Source organism: Nelumbo lutea, chromosome 1 (genome assembly GCF_056320005.1).
Source record: "Nelumbo lutea isolate HS-2025 chromosome 1, American lotus-T2T, whole genome shotgun sequence".
Taxonomy (NCBI): Eukaryota; Viridiplantae; Streptophyta; class Magnoliopsida; order Proteales; family Nelumbonaceae; genus Nelumbo; species Nelumbo lutea.
The window spans coordinates 72,725,145-72,741,542 of NC_142684.1; the positions used below are offsets into that span (position 1 = coordinate 72,725,145).

Genomic DNA, 16,398 nt, shown 5'->3' on the forward strand with positions numbered 1-16,398 from the left:
GAGGAGAAGATCCCCTATAGATCATTGTAACCATTCATGATACATCGATAACATTTATCATCAATGTCAAAAGGAGATATTCCAATGTGTGGCCACAGTGGTAAGTTGGGACAGTATTGACAGCGTCTTATTGGTGGCAGATCCCACCTCGTTTTTTCGGTACGTCTGAGGAGCTGATCGGTCCACCTGATTGATTACCATTTTTGTGAGACTGCTTGATATCATGGTGGGTGGAACCCACCACCAATCGCCATTCGCCATTCGTCATTCGCCAAAAGGGTAAAAAGAGAGAAAGGAAGAGAGGCAAAGCATAATGTGGTGTGGCGTGTGAAGTTACCCAAAAAGCCAGATACATGCTTAACCGACACGTAATCCATCGTCAGTTTCAAACCCAACCAACGATAAATAACGATAGTCGCGGGGAACGCCTTAAGGCTTAAGCATCGATCAGCCCAGCTCCAGCATCGAATTAAAACAAAATAAAATTGGGTTTCGTATTAAGGAGCTACAAGATTATGTTGCTTCGTCCATCGATGCTCTGATTACGGCATTATAACCCAAGGCGGAGCATTTTATTAGTTATATACCGTTAGGTACAATATTGAAGCTCTTAACAACATCTTGTTCTTTGTCAGTTAATCTGACGGTTGAGATTGGAAAGTCTCCTCCAAGTCCTCCTCTTCTTTTACTAGAGGACTGGTAGGTGGTAGCTGAGCTAGGTGCTTTTGGAAAGGTTGTTTTCAGTTTCTCCCTCTTTTATCCCTTTGTCTTTCTTCCTTTCTTCCATCCTCTCCTCCTTCCCTCTCTTCGTTTTCCCTGCAAGACTTCTTCATCTTCAACACATCAGATTGGTAATAAGCTTTCTTTCCTTCTTTCCCTTCCTCTTCCACTGTAACTGACTGGAACTCTTTTTTGTATTTTTAGTTTTTCGATTCGGTTCCGTTGGTTTTTTTACTTTTTTTTTTCTGTAATTTCTTTGGTGCTAACTTGCTCTCTTCCATCTAAAACTTTACTCTTCTTTTTTTTTTTATATAATTTCTTTGGTGCTATTTTTTCTTTAATTTGCTTGAATAATCCTCAATTTCCCCTTTTCTTTTTCTTTTGCTTGCGAAGATGAAATCTATGCTTATAGAGTGGTAGTTACTGGTTTCCTTTTAATTTCTAGGGTTTCTCCACCTTTGTTCTGCTTGTTCGTGCATGTTTTACAGTAATACGTTACGGCCTTAGTTTCTAATTAGGACTTTGGCATTTTGCTATTCCTTGATCCTTCCTATTAAGCTCCATGGTGTTTATATTTGTTTAGTTTCTGAAAATTTTATTTTTTCTTTTAATCAGCTAGTGTTCGATCGCAATATGGTTTCTTCTTGTTTCCCTATATTTCATCGACAATTTTACATCCGTCTTTTATGTTTTTCATTACGCAATTTCTTTTGGAAACCTTTCATGCTTCTCCGTTTGGTATTATGCGTCCAACGACCTTCCTGGGGTATAATAATTTGTTCTGAGCTTGTATCCACGGATTAAGGTTTTCTTGTCCTGCATACTCTATTATTTGATGGCCTCTGATCATACTGCTGCTAAGTTTCCATTTTAACGTCTTCCCTCTTTTCCCTATTAGGGTTTTATTTTTATTTACTGATATTTTGGTTTATGGGTAACGGTCCGAGTGTGTTTTGCTGACCTTTAAGAAATAATTTTCATTTATTTGCAGGTTAATATGGGAACCAGATACAAAACTACCGTGGTCGCTCTTTTCCTTTCGTTCCTTTTGTTTCCTCTGGTCTTCTCTGCTTCTAATGATGGGCTGCTTAGAATCGGACTGAAGAAACGGAAATTCGATCAGAATAACCTGCTTGCTGCTCGACTTGAGTCCGAGGGAGGGGAGCCACTGAAAGCTTCCATTCGGAAGTATCGTCTCCGTGGAAACCTTGGAGATTCTGGTGACACTGATATGGTGTCGCTGAAAAACTACATGGATGCTCAGTATTTCGGAGAGATTGGTGTTGGTACCCCTCCTCAGAAGTTCACTGTGATATTTGACACTGGCAGTTCTAATCTGTGGGTACCCTCTGCCAAGTGTTACTTCTCGGTAGGTTGCTGTAAACATGCATGCTTACTACATGGAATTTTCTCTTTTGGTAGTTTGCATCTTATCTCATTGGGTACATGAGAAATATATTCTTGTATTTTGACACAGGTCGCTTGTTATTTCCATTCCAAGTACAAGTCTAGCCAATCAACCACCTACAAGAAAAATGGTTTGTTTTTCTTCCTTATTGCATTAACCACAATGATATTTTTGTTCAGTTCAGTGTTTTATATAGACTTCCAATTCCTTGAGTCTGAATTTTGGCAATTTTTGTTAGAAACGTATATTTTTTATACTCAGCTAAAAAATTAAAGAAAAGAAGAAAGTCATAACTCAGTAGATTGAAAACATTCTAGGTATAGTGATCTTAGTATCGGATAAGAGACCTTAATTTGAATACCCCAAGGGCTCAGTGTGCATTATTTGTTCCTATTGTATGTCTGTGTACACAAAGGTCTGTTACCATGTATGTTATATCTTAACATGAATATTGGAACTTAGGTCAGAGATGCCCTTTATGATATAAAGTTGAAGTTAACCTCATTTGTACTCACCAATAGAAAAGGGGAGAAAAGAAAAAGTACGGAATCGAGTAATAATATATATATATATATGTATATATATATATGTATATATATACACTAGTAAATGTGTATGTGTGTTTGAATGTGGCAGTATCTCTAAGACAAAACTATTTATAATTCATGGGCAGTTTCTAAAGTGAGAATAAAGGACGTATATGCACTCTTTATGTTCGCTATGTGCTTAGACAAGAGGGGTAGAAAACATCCGATGAAAATTCCAGAAAAAAGGAGAATTCGCTCTTTTATAGGTAGTCTAGATATATATGATTATTAGTACCCTGGTGTTCAGCATTCATTTAGATGATGATATGAACCAACATAAGGGAAGAATTTTACAACTCTTCAGGTAATACTCTGACTGGCGTCTTGCTGTTAAGTTAGAATGCTTGATATCATGACTTTACATGCCTGGAAAACAAGGGGTTCAGATTCTGTGTCCTGTTAAGGAAGGATTGCTTGTAGATGTAAGTTTTATATGGTGAATATTCAGGAATATGCATTTGATAGGGATAATTCTTGATTGGCCAGATGAATGGTTCCCTTGGAAAAACTCTTTCGACCTATCTATTTCTCTATGTACCCATTGTGCTGCTGTATGTCATATTTGGACGACTATTGTCATATGTAAAAGCCTTCCATAACAGGAAACAAGATTGATTGTGCCATGAAGTTCTTATGCATGCCGTTATCTCATATTATAGTTCATTATCACAACATTGTTCTTGAAGAAAAATGTTTTTAATATTTTATAGTCCAATTTATCATGTAGGGAAATCTGCCGAGATTCACTATGGGACTGGAGCTATTGCCGGTTTCTTTAGTGAAGACACTGTGAAAGTTGGTGACCTCATTGTTAAAAACCAGGTAAGTATATTTCATCTTGTTCAAGCCTGTAATTCATTTAGAGTTTGCCTGCACTAATATTTGTGATCCTTTACAGGAATTCATTGAGGCAACAAGAGAGCCCAGTATCACATTTTTGGTAGCCAAGTTTGATGGCATACTTGGACTTGGATTTCAAGAGATTTCAGTTGGGAATGCTGTCCCTGTTTGGTATGTTTGCATATTTTAGCTATTAATGTGTTAAAAGATCCTTTAGAAGGGCAACAAATCAATGTTTTTCCAGATATGGCAAGGACACAATTGGACAAGGTGTCAGATATGAAATTTACACTAAAAACTTTAGTATATAACATGATATGACACCTTTGTACAGGTATCTGGTATCATAAAGAAAAATTGAAGAAAATTTAGAGAAAGTATATAGTATGGCAATACTTGGTTAAATATTTAATTAATTGGAGTTCTGATCTCTGCAATGTCTATGCCAGCTGGTTGAATCAGACAATTAGCTTCTCTTCATGAGCTAAAATTAAACTTGCAATTATTTATAACATCTGCTGATTTAACTGCAATTTCTTTAGGTACAACATGGTTAATCAAGGTCTTGTTAAAGAACCTGTTTTCTCATTTTGGTTCAACCGAAATGATCAAGAAGAAGAAGGGGGAGAACTTGTGTTTGGTGGAGTTGATCCAAATCATTTCAAGGGCACACATACGTATGTTCCAGTGACCCAGAAAGGCTATTGGCAGGTAGGCAGCATTACTCTGTTGCATTCTTACTCAATAAAAGATGAATTCTGTTGTTATGAGGAGCTAATAAAATTATTGCCTTTCTTTCTGGGCATTTTTCTAATCTTCTGTATCATCTTATTCTCAGTTCGATATGGGTGATGTCCTGATTGGTGGTAAAACAACTGGTATGTAAAAGAGAACTTCACGTCATATTTTTGTCCCTTTTATAGACAGAGAATATCCTTTACTGCTGTTTCTGATATAACGATGTTGGTTTCAGGATTCTGTGCTGGTGGTTGTTCGGCTATTGCTGATTCTGGAACCTCTTTGTTGGCGGGTCCAACAGTATGTTTTTTATTCTGTTCAACGATTCTGAGTTTTGAAGACCAGTGATATAGGGTAGAAGGATACACAATTACACATAGACATGTAGAACACATACCCAAAACGAAAGACAAAGGAGAACAGAGAATAAAACAAGGAGAAAAAGAACCATGTCTTCGTTCCATTGGATTGAGAAAAAATTTTTCGTTAGCATTTCTTATAATCTGTCTCACTGTTATTGAGAATCAAAGTAATTATTAAAAGATAAATATTATTGGAATTCAGCCTAACAAATCCAGAATTATCACATAACCATTTATTGATGTGGCTTCCCTCTAAAATCAATTTTCGTAATATGGAAAGATAAATATATTGCTGAATAAATAAAATCTAAGTATCATAGGTGATATTCCATTACATCCAATGAACCCTTTTCTAAATTTTTCATTTGCAGACAATTATTACTCAAATCAACCACGGCATTGGAGCTACTGGGGTTGTTAGCCAGGAATGTAAGGCAGTTGTTGCACAATATGGGGAAACGATATTAGAGCTGCTATTAGCTGAGGTATGCAATATGCCATTGTGTCCAACACCCCCACCCTTGCCAAGAAGGAAAAAAAAAAAGCCTCTCGCTGTTTCCCTTTATTTTATACCATACTAAAAGTGCATATTCTACATATAAATAAAAGGATGTTGTCTTAAACAATGGTCTGATTTCTGTTCCATTGGCTGTATTTGACAGACACAACCAATGAGAGTATGTTCCCAGATTGGTTTATGTACTTTTGATGGGACTCGAGGTGTTAGGTCAGGGAAACCATTTCTTTTCATTTTTATTATTGTTTTTGTTCATCAGTATTCCATAATTCTGTTTGAAGCAGAAATCGGTAAATTGGATTTTATGATTGTCTTTTCAGTACTGGCATTGAGAGTGTGGTAGATGAGAAAAATGGCAAATCTTCTGGTTTCCTGCATGATGCCATGTGCTCTGCTTGTGAGATGGCTGTTGTGTGGATGCAAAATCAGCTTAGACAAAACCAAACACAGGATCGTATATTGAGCTATGCCAATGAGGTGAAGTGTTTGACCTTATGGTTTGTATTTCTTAATGAGTTTTGATTTGAAGTGTTTCTCACACAATTTGCTGAGATTGCAGCTCTGTGATCGTTTGCCTAGTCCAATGGGAGAATCTGCTGTTGATTGTGATAAACTATCTTCCATGCCTGTTGTTTCTATTACTATTGGTGGTAAAGTGTTTGACCTCACTCCCGAGGAGGTATGTTCTCAAACTGGTTTTGTTTGAGAATCATGTGGAATTGGGATCATCTCATTTGAGTTCTTAATGCCAATATGTGAATGCAGAACTTCATCATTGATGCATATTTGTTACAGAAATTTAGAACTTCAACAATGACCATCTTTCTTGTTTACAATTTGGATTGGATCCAAGTCCAACTTTATGTGCTCAAAAACTAGAATGAAATGATTGCTGTCCATGTGGTTAAGAAACGAGAAAAGTTGTCTGTTTTCATACGAGCATATGGGCTTGTGATGTTAGTACAATTTATTCATGCTTATTCATGTATGGTTTCAAGTGGAAAGTATTTAGTGTCATGTTGGCCATCCCCTTTTCCCCTTTATGGATGTTTATTATATGGCTTTGTTCTTGCGTTATGGCCTACTATCATCCGTGTTTATTTACTCGTTTATTTTGATGTGATCAGTACATCCTCAAAGTGGGTGAGGGACCTGTAACTCAGTGCATCAGTGGATTTACAGCTTTGGATGTTCCTCCTCCTCGTGGACCTCTTTGGTAGGGTTTCTCACTGCTGGTCTTTGATCTTCTTCCTTGGCGTTGCATATGTGCTGACCATGATATTGATGATGGTGCCGTTGTATTATATACTCGAAATCGTCACTAGCACTAGGGATATGTAATAACTGGTAATTATTCTTGAAGATCTAACCCATGGAGATTATAATATGCAGGATCCTGGGAGATGTCTTTATGGGCCGTTACCACACCGTATTCGACTACGGCAATATGAGGGTTGGATTTGCAGAAGCGGCATAAGTTGATCTGGCTCTTCCATGCCCCTCCTTGACTCGTCCTATTCCCTTCCCTGCTGTCATATATTACCATTACCATGCGAACTTGAAAAAACAGGCTGTCTCATCAAACACTAGCCCACCAGAGACATGGTGGCCTTGAACTGGGATCTTAGTGTTTGTAAATATTTTCAGGCGTGATAGTTGTGTTTATAAAATCTAAAGACCCACATTGCCACACTTGCTTGCTCTTTTGTGTATTCTATTATGTCGTCAGCTTTCTGTTTCTCCTATACATGCATCTGATTATATTTCATTACCACTGATAGCGTTATATCATCAAGTAGTTGTTTCGCGAGTATTGATTATTCATTTCACAAAGGTAATGTTTGGCATTGATGATGATTCATCTTTATTAATTATCCAGAAATCTCACCGAAATCAGTGACTTGAAAAATCATCAAAAAGTGTTGTTTGGTATCATTTATGGTTTATGCTATGTAAATTATTCTTTGAGAAATGGGCTGAGTTTGTTTGGTATTTGATTTTAAAGACCAATGCCATGTTGGATGTCATGTCACTCATCCTCAAAATCAGTTGACCAAACAAGAAAAAAATCATCGGTTCAAATTTTGATATAGATCCCGTGGCACAGATTTCTGGGAAATCATCATCGATGTTAAACATCACCAGAAAAAAAAAAGGGTACTATTGAGAGATCAATACCAAATCTTGGTCCCAGTTATCTGGGTTCTTGGGGAAGACATATTGGATGCGGTTTCTACCTTTGGCATTCTTGAAAAGACTACAAATGCAAATATGTACAATGCAAATACATATAAAATAGAAGGTTTTGCACTCTAAATGGTTGTATTTGTAATCCTTCCATGCTGAGCCTAAAGCTGTGTTTGGTTATAGCACATTTATTTGTGCTAATGCAAAATTATGATGGTGCAAATTTAGTGTAAATTCTGATTTATTTGTTTCAAATTTTACTTTATTTTGTTTCATTACAGTACAAATGAAACAAACTAAGACCTGAAGCAGAATACATTAAAACCGAAAACAAAATTAAATCAGAATTTACATTCTTTTCATTTGCACTCCCATGCATTAGTGCAAATAAAATTAGACTGCAATCAAATGCAGCCTAAGGGAAAATCTATAGTACATAAACTGTACTGTAAATCAAAACAAATGAACCAGTGTTAAAATGATATTACAATTGACACTTTACGTGTTTTTAACGTGAAACATGAATCAATAAAACATAAATTATGTGATGTTTTAACGTGCTTGCACCTTTACCACCTCGGCTATATTGTCATTTACATTAGTTTTGATTTGAAATTGAGGGATGAAATTCATCCAGAGTTTGATTCCAAACATAAATGCAGTTTTTGCCATAGAAATACAAGTAATGCTTCACTAGTTTTACAGAAGTCTTGGCCATCACACTCACACTGGTCATGAAACCAATATAATGTGTGATGATCCATACATGATACACCAAAAAGGAAAAAAGAAAAACTTTTTTGGCATGCGTATGCAGCATCTGGCCCCCATTGGGGCGGGGAAAAAACCAGTTGGATTTGGATGCATTTAACCAGCACATAAATAGATCCCTTTGTTGTAGAAATCAAACAAATACATCAGTTTTTGAAGGAAAAGAAAACTGAATCATTGTTTCTGTAATTAATGTTTTTTCTCATAAAATCAATTCCATATTGCAATTGGCTCAATGTGGAATAATCATATTGCACCCACAGAAAAATGGCTGGTTAAGAGGTTATATATCTCATAAAGAAATCCTACAAAATATTTTCCCCTAATGTTGTAGAGATAGACTGCAAGATGACCAAAAGACGATTTTACAAGGGGCAAAATGAAGTTCTAAGCTCCATAAGAATTGTGATGTCCATATTAAACAAGGCCAAAACATTTTTTTGCACAATGGGAGAGATGGGAGAGAAAGGTGATTACCCTAATTAAGTAAAGAAATCACCTGATTGCAAATTTCATGTCATTTAACCATCAAATCAGCATTATCATAGTCCAATAAATTAGACTACCAAGCTGTTAGCAACCAAGGGGGAAAATGAAAAGGTCTTTTAGCAAAACAATGTGCAAGCATCATAGAAGATAGAGCTGTTCCAACTTCCAAAAGCATTTTCTCTGTTATGGGTACTGCAAAAGCATTTTCTTTGAAACAAAATATATATTTTCTTCTTTTGATTCTAAAAGTATACGAGCATCCTTCTCTGGTTATTAATAGTCAGTCACGGAGTTCTTTTTTACCAGAAGCACCAGAATGATCTAATAAAAGTAAAACAAATGCTTCTAAAGAAAAGCAAGAATTTTGCTTTTGACTTTACTCGAAAAGGGAACTATAACAATGAAACCAAATACATCTTCAACTTTTTTTGCTTCTGCAAGTAAAATGTAAAATAGCTGGCTTTTCATGATCCCAACAACTAGCAAGTGCAGCTGATGAAAAGGGATAGGATGTAAATCAATTGAAAGAGAACCATCAGAAAAAGTACGTTGACATTGCTTGCCTTGGCAAAAATCATTGAAGAACAAATAATTTCCCTACCTTTTTCAGTGAAAAAGGGAAGAATCAATTCTTTGTACAAACAGTCGGCAAGGCCTAACCTTCAGCTAGAAATGTATGAAACAAAACAGAAGAACCTCATTTACCTCATTTGCATGACGAAATTACTATCATCCATGTAGATAGGAAGGTGGTTAAGATAGAAAATCAACCATATTCTCCTTGAATGCAGAAAATAATATTTTCACCTAACGTCGCCGCAGATCCCGCTGGAAAACAGAAAATTGATCAAAAGATGGAAACTATGGTATAGTTCTTTTTTATCAGTATAGCAGAGTTTTCATTTTCAACTCCATTATCTAAAATAGGAGCTAAGATATGAAGTTCCTAGAAACAAATGAAATGTTATTATGGCAATTCGGCAAAAGAAACAACCAGAACAAGAATAATAAACTTTACGTAAAATTAGGTATCAAACACAGCAACAACCACAGAAAGCCAAAATCTGAATTTCTGCATAATTTAATTAAATATAATGGGATATCTTCTAAAGTGTTCTGGTTCATGTTATTGGTTAAGAGATAGTAACTGAGATGAGATGATGCTCATAAAAGATTAAATACATTGCATACAAATTAGAGTTGGAAACAATAAATATATCATAAATTTTGTAATAAATCTGATACATGTATATATGAAGGTTGTCACGTCTTCCCAAAACTCTGAAAATATAATACCTTATATATAATCAAGAAATGCACTTTTAAGTTAAACGATACTCTAGGTTGGAGGCATAAATACTAGAATAAATGCAGGTAATTCCTCGGGCCTGATAAAGCCTGCAGATTTTTTTTGTCAGAACATATTATGTTCTTATTTTCTTTTTTTCTTCTACTCACTTCCTACATGTACATGCCACATCTCAGCAAAACCTAATGACTCAACTAAGATTCTAGACCAAAATATTCTCATTTTTATTCTAGAAACTCATATAGACAAGATGAACTTTTCCGATGAAATTATCTAAAATCCCCCCAACTAGTGATACATCTAATACCAGCAAACCATTAAAGTCCCTTACAATTTCAATTCCATATTTTGTTAAATTTAAAATTTACTGGATATGTGAAGTGATGGTTGGAGATACACTGATGAAGTTTAAAACTTACTCTTGGTCCCCGATCAGCTACTTGTGGCGGTCTGTTTGCTGCTGTGTCTGGATGTTGTATCATCTGTGGACTATCATGCTTATAGAAAGCCTGCAGGGTTCTCACAATAAATGGCCGAACTATATTGACTTCCATTGCAGATAGATTTTTAAGCTGCAATTTATGGAAATAATGGGTGTAAAGGAACAAATATATGAAGAAAAATATATAAATTAGTCTTTTGGAATATGTAATCGGATAACAAAAAGCAGTTTGTGTATAGTGCACACTTTTTCATGGCTTCAACTAGAACCTCTGAAGTGTTAAAGTTGAGGTCCAGGTAGGAGAAAATCATGCATACTATATACTTCTAGGAAAAATACATGATATTAGATTTGATGCATTAGTAAAAACATGTACAATACAAACCCCTACATTATAAAAGAAGCGCATGTGCAGCACAGAGAACACTATTATCATGATGATACCAAGGTATGAGACATCTTAGATCAATTAATTCTAGTTGTCAACCATCCAAGATAATCTCATTTATACTAGTTAACATATTTTACCATTTTGTACATCAAAGAAAATAAAATCATTTGGACATGTTAAATAATGCCAAAATTTACTGACTGTGACCTAAAAGATCCTTCCCTGTGCTACTTGAGTGATATCTCCATGTCTATCAGCAAGTTCCCCACATTTAAACACAAGTCAGAAAGTTGGGAATTGCTTCTCAGAAAATGAATCCAGTTTTCCATGTATCAAGAAGATAACAGTAACATCTAATTTAATTTTCTTTTTTCACAAGACTATAGAAACCTTGCTTTTATATCATGTGTGATACAACCCTTCATTTTTCAATGAATTTATGTGGCTAAGTGCCATTAAGTTAGAGTTCAGTCATCAATGAGCATGTATTTTGAAGGGAAAGACAAGCATACTTTGACAGCATGTGTACGACCAGAAATTGTCTCCAGCCCGGACTCAACCTTACTAAACCGTACATCCCTGATGTCCTCAATTAGAGATCTCACCTGTAAAAAGGTATACATCAAATATGACCTTTGAAAAAAAAATCCAAAAACGATGAATATAGAAGCAAAAAGTCCTCAAAACAATCTCTAAGCATACCATGTATACGTCTGGGATGTCATCACGTGCACTGTTGTCAGAAAAATTAATCAGAAAGATCCTCCAAGTAATTAGTGTCAAAAAGGGAAAGAGAGAAACATGTGTACATACTGGTCAAACAGAAGCCTTGAAATTTCCACATAATGGAATGGTAATGGCTGAAATTCTCTAGGAGAATCTCGTTCAGCTTCTAAGACCTGTGTCAACTTTTCTGCCCATGAGTATACAAAATAATAATTGTCAAACACAATAAAGAGATCTCAAATGGTATCTGCTCGTATATCTAGACAAAGCAGAGTAAATGAAAAACAGGTACATAATCCTCCAGGCAACATCCAAACATATGCACAACTTGCCCAAGCAAGCTAAAGATAATTTTGGTACAATATAGAAAACCTTCAAGCACAGTACACAAATTACAGATAGAATAAAGAAATACCATTTGAATCTTGACATCTGACTGAGGACAAAGAAAAAAAAAGTGCCACCCATCTAAAAGCACCAGTCCTACTGGTTGGATTTGAATTTTCAATTTCCTTGGTTTCAACTTTTCTCAAACCTTTTTCCCTTGGGGAAACTTTGTATTTTTGTGCATGATCAATTCATATCCCTCTCAAATTCAGTCCTTTCTCATTATTGTCTATTATAATTCATCCTACAAAAAGAGAAAAAAAGCATAATGTTCAGAAATCTTGGGTTTCTTTCCTTGAAGAAACATTTTCATCCTTTTGTGCCCAAACTGCTAAGTAGTCAGAACCCGTTCAAATTAAATCACCCCATGCATTTCCCTATTCCAAGTTTGTGTATAAAAAGTAGATGTTCAAGACTGCTATCAGCCTTGAACCCTAATAGATTTCAGGTTCGAAAAAGGAGAAAAAGGTACAGAGGATAGAGGAGAAAGAGTAGAGAGAGAGCAGTAGAACACAAGAATTGAAAGGAAGGACAGAATCTGAATGTTCTAACGCTGCCACTTCTATTTAGTATTTATAGGTTATGCTAGTTACATGAAAGGACAAATCTGCCCTTGGTATTTACATAACACAAAGCAATATAAAACTGAAATATAAATAACTGGAATAACAGATTGACCATCAGCTAACCCTAGGATGACTAGGGCACGTTCTACCCTACGGACAGAGTGGGACCACAGCTGTTGGGCCCACATCAGTGTTCTCTACGCTCCCCCTCAAGTTGGGAATAAATGTTTATCATTCCCAACTTGGATAGATCCGCCTCTAGCTTCTTTCTTGATACGGCTTTAGTGAGGATATCTGCTAGTTGCATACTAGATGTGATGTAAGGGAGGCATACTTCTTGAGATGAGACCCTCTCTCGTACAAAATGTCGGTCAACTTTAATGTGTTTGGTTCTGTCATGCTGCACTGGATTATGTGCTATATTAATAGTTGCTTGATTATCACAATACAGCATCAGGGGCTTCTCATACTCAATACCCAACTTCTCAAGTAGAGATCTCAGCCATAGGATTTTAGTCACTCCGTTAGCCACTGACCTCTATTCTGCTTCAGCACTAGATCGGGAGACAACACTTTGTTTCTTACTTCTCCAAGAGACAAGATTACCTTCCACAAGAGCACAATATCCTGAGGTAGACATTCTGTCATCAACACTCCCAGCCCAATCGGCATCTGTATAGACCTCCACCTTCATGTGGTTATTGTTCTTTAACAGTATACCCCTACCTGGGCATCTCTTCAAGTATGCTAATATCCTTTCTGCCGCAAGATGTGTAGTTCTAGGAGAATGCATGTACTGGCTGACAACACTAACAGCATAAGTAATATCTAGCCGAGTGAGGTAGAGATATAGGAGCTTTCCTACCAATCACTGGAACATAACCTTGTCTTCAAGAAGCTCTCCACTCTCTGCACTAATCCTGTGGTTCTGTTCAGTGGGTGTATCCATAGGCCTAACACCTAACTTTCCAGTTTCTACCAGCAGATCTAGGATATATTTCCTCTGAGAGATAAAGATCCCCTGTTTGGATCTAGCACACTCAATACCCAAAAAATGCCGAAGTACACCAAGGTCTTTCACCTCAAATTCTTGATGAAGGAGTTGTTTAAGGGACTCAACCTCATGGCTATCATTCCCTGTCACCACAATATCATCAACATATACTGCAAGTATTGTCAATGAGGACTCTACCCTCTTGATGAATAGAGTATGATCTGACTGGGCCTGTACATAACCAAACTTCACAAAGGCTAGTCTGAATCTATCGAACCAAGCCCTAGGTGACTGCTTCAAACCATACAAAGCCTTGTTGAGCCGGCAGACCTTCTTACCTGTTTCTGCATCATAGAATCTAGGAGGCAAACGCATGTAAACCTTTTTCTGCAGGTCTCCATTTAGAAAAGCATTTTTCACATCCATTTGGTATAAAGGCCAAGTGTGACTTGCTGCAAGGGATAATAGGACTCGAATGGTGGTCATCTTGGCTACCAGGGCAAAGGTCTCCAAGTAATCTATACCATAAGTCTGGGTCAACCCTTTTGCAACTAACCGAGCTTTATACCTCTCAATGGATCCATCTGCATTGTGCTTCACGGTAAATACCCATCTGCAGCCAAGTGGTTTCTTTCCTTTGGGCAGATCAACTAGCTCCCAAGTGTTATTTTTTAACAAGGCATCCATCTCAACCTGCATTGCATCTTTCCATTCCGGGATGGATAGGGCTTCTTGCACTATTCATGGAATAGGGACATGGGCAACGGAACTAAGGTAGGACCTGTAGGTAGGAGATAGGCAATCATAGGATAAAAACTGGGAAATACGGTGGGTTGTAGATGTGGTACAATGTCGTTTCCCTTTACAGATGGCAATTGGAAGGTCAAGGTCATCTGCAGGAGGTGAAATGGCAACAATAGAGGAAGTCTCTGTGGGCCCTGGGACTGTAATACCTGGACTTGGAGCTGCAAATGAGATTGGAGCTGGCCTGGACTGTTGATGACCAAGATCAACCTGCTTGCATCGCCTGTGATAGACCCTCAACTCCTGATCCCTCTGACCACCCTCACCATTGCAGCTCTCATCGCTCAATGGAATAGGTAAAGGAACTGCCCCACTCTCACTACTCTCCCCCTGAGGAGAAACCCGAGGATAATAGGGTGTCTCCTCAAAGAAAGTGACATCCATGGAGACAAACTTCCTCCCTGAGACAGGATCATAGCAACAAAAACCCTTTTGAGTTTGTGCATAATCAAGGAAAATGCATTTGGAGGCCTTGGGTTTGAACTTGGAGTGATGGGGTCCGAGAAGATGAACAAAGCAGGTACAACCGAATGCTTTAAGGGGAATAGAAAACAACTCCTCACTTGGGTATAGAAGGGAAAAAGGAGATCTCATATCAAGGACCCGAGAAGGAACCCGATTAATAAGATATACCGCCATGAGGATAGCATCACCCCAGAAGCGAATAGGGATATTGGAGGTAAACATAAGACTTCTATCCACCTCCAAGATGTGCCTATTCTTCATTTCTGCAACTCCATTCTGTTGAGGTGTATGAGGGCAAGAGCTCTGGTGTATAAACCCATGATTAAGAAGGTAAGATGCCAATGGTTTAGCAAAGTATTCCTTTGCGTTATCGAATCGAAGAACTTTGATCTTGGCATCAAATTGGTTTAGGATCATTTGGTGAAAGTTTTGGGTCAGGGCAGGAACCTCATCTCATGAACACATGAGATAAACCCAAGAAAAACAGGTATGGTCATCAACAAATAACAAGAAATATCCGTACCCACCCATGGAAGGGACGTGATAGGGCCTCCAAACATCAGTATGCACAATATCAAAAGAATTATTATTCCTTTTATTACTCAATAAATAAGACTTTCTACAATGTTTAGCAAACTCACAACTTTCACACTGCAACTAAGACAACTCAATAGACTCAAATAAAGCAGGAAACAGACTCTTTAGAGACCGAAAGGACAAAGCATAACCGAACTCACACTCTAAGAAACAAAAGACATCTTCTCTACTGACTCTTCCTGACGAGACCTCTCCCTGAGCAGATAGATCCCATTTGTCTCACGGCCAGTCCCAATCACCTTCTTCGTCTCTAAATCCTGAAAATCACATCGATCAGGGAAGAAGGTTACTGAGCAGTTCATATGCTTGGTAATACTACTGACTTAAAGAAGATTAGTGTCAAGCTTAGGAACGTGCAAAACAAATGACAGGGAGATAGTATCTGATAACTTGATGTCACCCTTCCCAGAAATAGGGACCAGGGAGCCATCACCAATAGATACTTTATCCCTACCCGAAGACAAATGGTAAGTGGTAAATAGTGAAGGCAAGCTAGTCATGTGGTCAGATGCACCTGAATCTATTACCCAACAAGGTTCAGTAGTACCTGGATCTGAGGCATGGTAGGCTGAAGCTTGAGTACCTGAATGTGCGAAGGCGGATGTGATTGAGCTGAACTTCCAACTTCATTTTCTAATTGTATTAGGGCAGCCCGAACTGCAACTAAGGTCTCTAAAGGTGTTCCTCTTGTGCTAGATGAGGATGCTGAATCAGTGTTCACGGCCACATGAGCATTGCCTTTCTTGCTTCTCAACTTTGCCAAAACCAAGTGAAGATGCAGTTTCCAACATGTTTCTTTTGTATGTTTGGGTTTCTTACAATGTTCACATACCACATTCCTTTTGTCTTCCTTCCTCCCGTCCTTCTCTGAATCACCCCCTGATTTGGGTTTGACAGCTACAAAGGCTGGTGTGAGAGGCTGAGGTTGCATCATAACTTTCCTTCTGGTCTCTTCACTATGTATTAAGGATATTGCCTGAGAGAGAGTCACACTGTCTCTAGTCAAAATCTGTTGCTGCACAATATCATACTCTGAATTTAGGCCCGCCAGAAACTTAAACACCCGGTTTGTCTCGACCTGCTTTCTATATATCTGTG

The 16,398-nt window shown here is 37.5% G+C and overlaps 2 protein-coding genes across 8 annotated transcripts in view; one reads left to right on the top strand and one right to left on the bottom strand.

Annotated features, from left to right (window-relative positions):
• Positions 1 to 320: 320 nt before the first annotated feature.
• LOC148875307 (aspartic proteinase A1-like) lies at positions 321 to 6,864 on the top strand. 4 transcript variants are annotated; one of them, XM_088964443.1, is made up of 14 exons: positions 321 to 593; positions 1,712 to 2,089; positions 2,198 to 2,258; positions 3,443 to 3,537; positions 3,614 to 3,726; positions 4,098 to 4,266; positions 4,394 to 4,433; positions 4,529 to 4,593; positions 5,027 to 5,140; positions 5,318 to 5,382; positions 5,493 to 5,649; positions 5,732 to 5,851; positions 6,300 to 6,388; positions 6,565 to 6,864. In XM_088964443.1, the coding sequence occupies exons 2-14, from the start codon at positions 1,718 to 1,720 to the stop codon at positions 6,647 to 6,649; spliced, it is 1,545 nt and encodes a 514-aa protein (XP_088820569.1). In that variant the 5' UTR covers positions 321 to 593; positions 1,712 to 1,717; the 3' UTR covers positions 6,650 to 6,864. The 4 variants fall into 4 exon arrangements, with proteins under 4 accessions (XP_088820569.1, XP_088820570.1, XP_088820571.1 ...); XM_088964444.1 differs by having other exon boundaries at positions 432 to 733; XM_088964445.1 differs by having other exon boundaries at positions 432 to 699.
• A 2,248-nt stretch (positions 6,865 to 9,112) lies between these two features.
• Positions 9,113 to 16,398, bottom strand: part of PSF2 — a 51,876-nt gene continuing 44,590 nt past the window's right edge. For 3 of the 4 annotated variants that reach the window (XM_088964446.1, XM_088964447.1, XM_088964448.1), the window contains exons 6-10: positions 11,575 to 11,674; positions 11,464 to 11,494; positions 11,274 to 11,366; positions 10,348 to 10,500; positions 9,113 to 9,447 (exon numbers count right to left, since the gene is read on the bottom strand). In XM_088964446.1, the coding sequence (XP_088820572.1) occupies positions 9,427 to 9,447; positions 10,348 to 10,500; positions 11,274 to 11,366; positions 11,464 to 11,494; positions 11,575 to 11,674 (398 nt within the window). In that variant the 3' untranslated portion in view covers positions 9,113 to 9,426. The remainder of the gene's footprint in view (positions 9,448 to 10,347; positions 10,501 to 11,273; positions 11,367 to 11,463; positions 11,495 to 11,574; positions 11,675 to 16,398) is intronic. The other variant, XM_088964449.1, reaches the window with a different exon arrangement.

Coding starts and splice junctions, on each gene's coding strand:
- LOC148875307 (XM_088964443.1), top strand. CDS start 1,718: ATGGGAACCAGATACAAAACTACCGTGGTCGCTCTTTTCCTTTCGTTC. Junction 2,259..3,442: donor AACCACCTACAAGAAAAATG/GTTTGTTTTTCT, acceptor TTTATCATGTAG/GGAAATCTGCCGAGATTCAC. Junction 5,852..6,299: donor TTGACCTCACTCCCGAGGAG/GTATGTTCTCAA, acceptor TGATGTGATCAG/TACATCCTCAAAGTGGGTGA.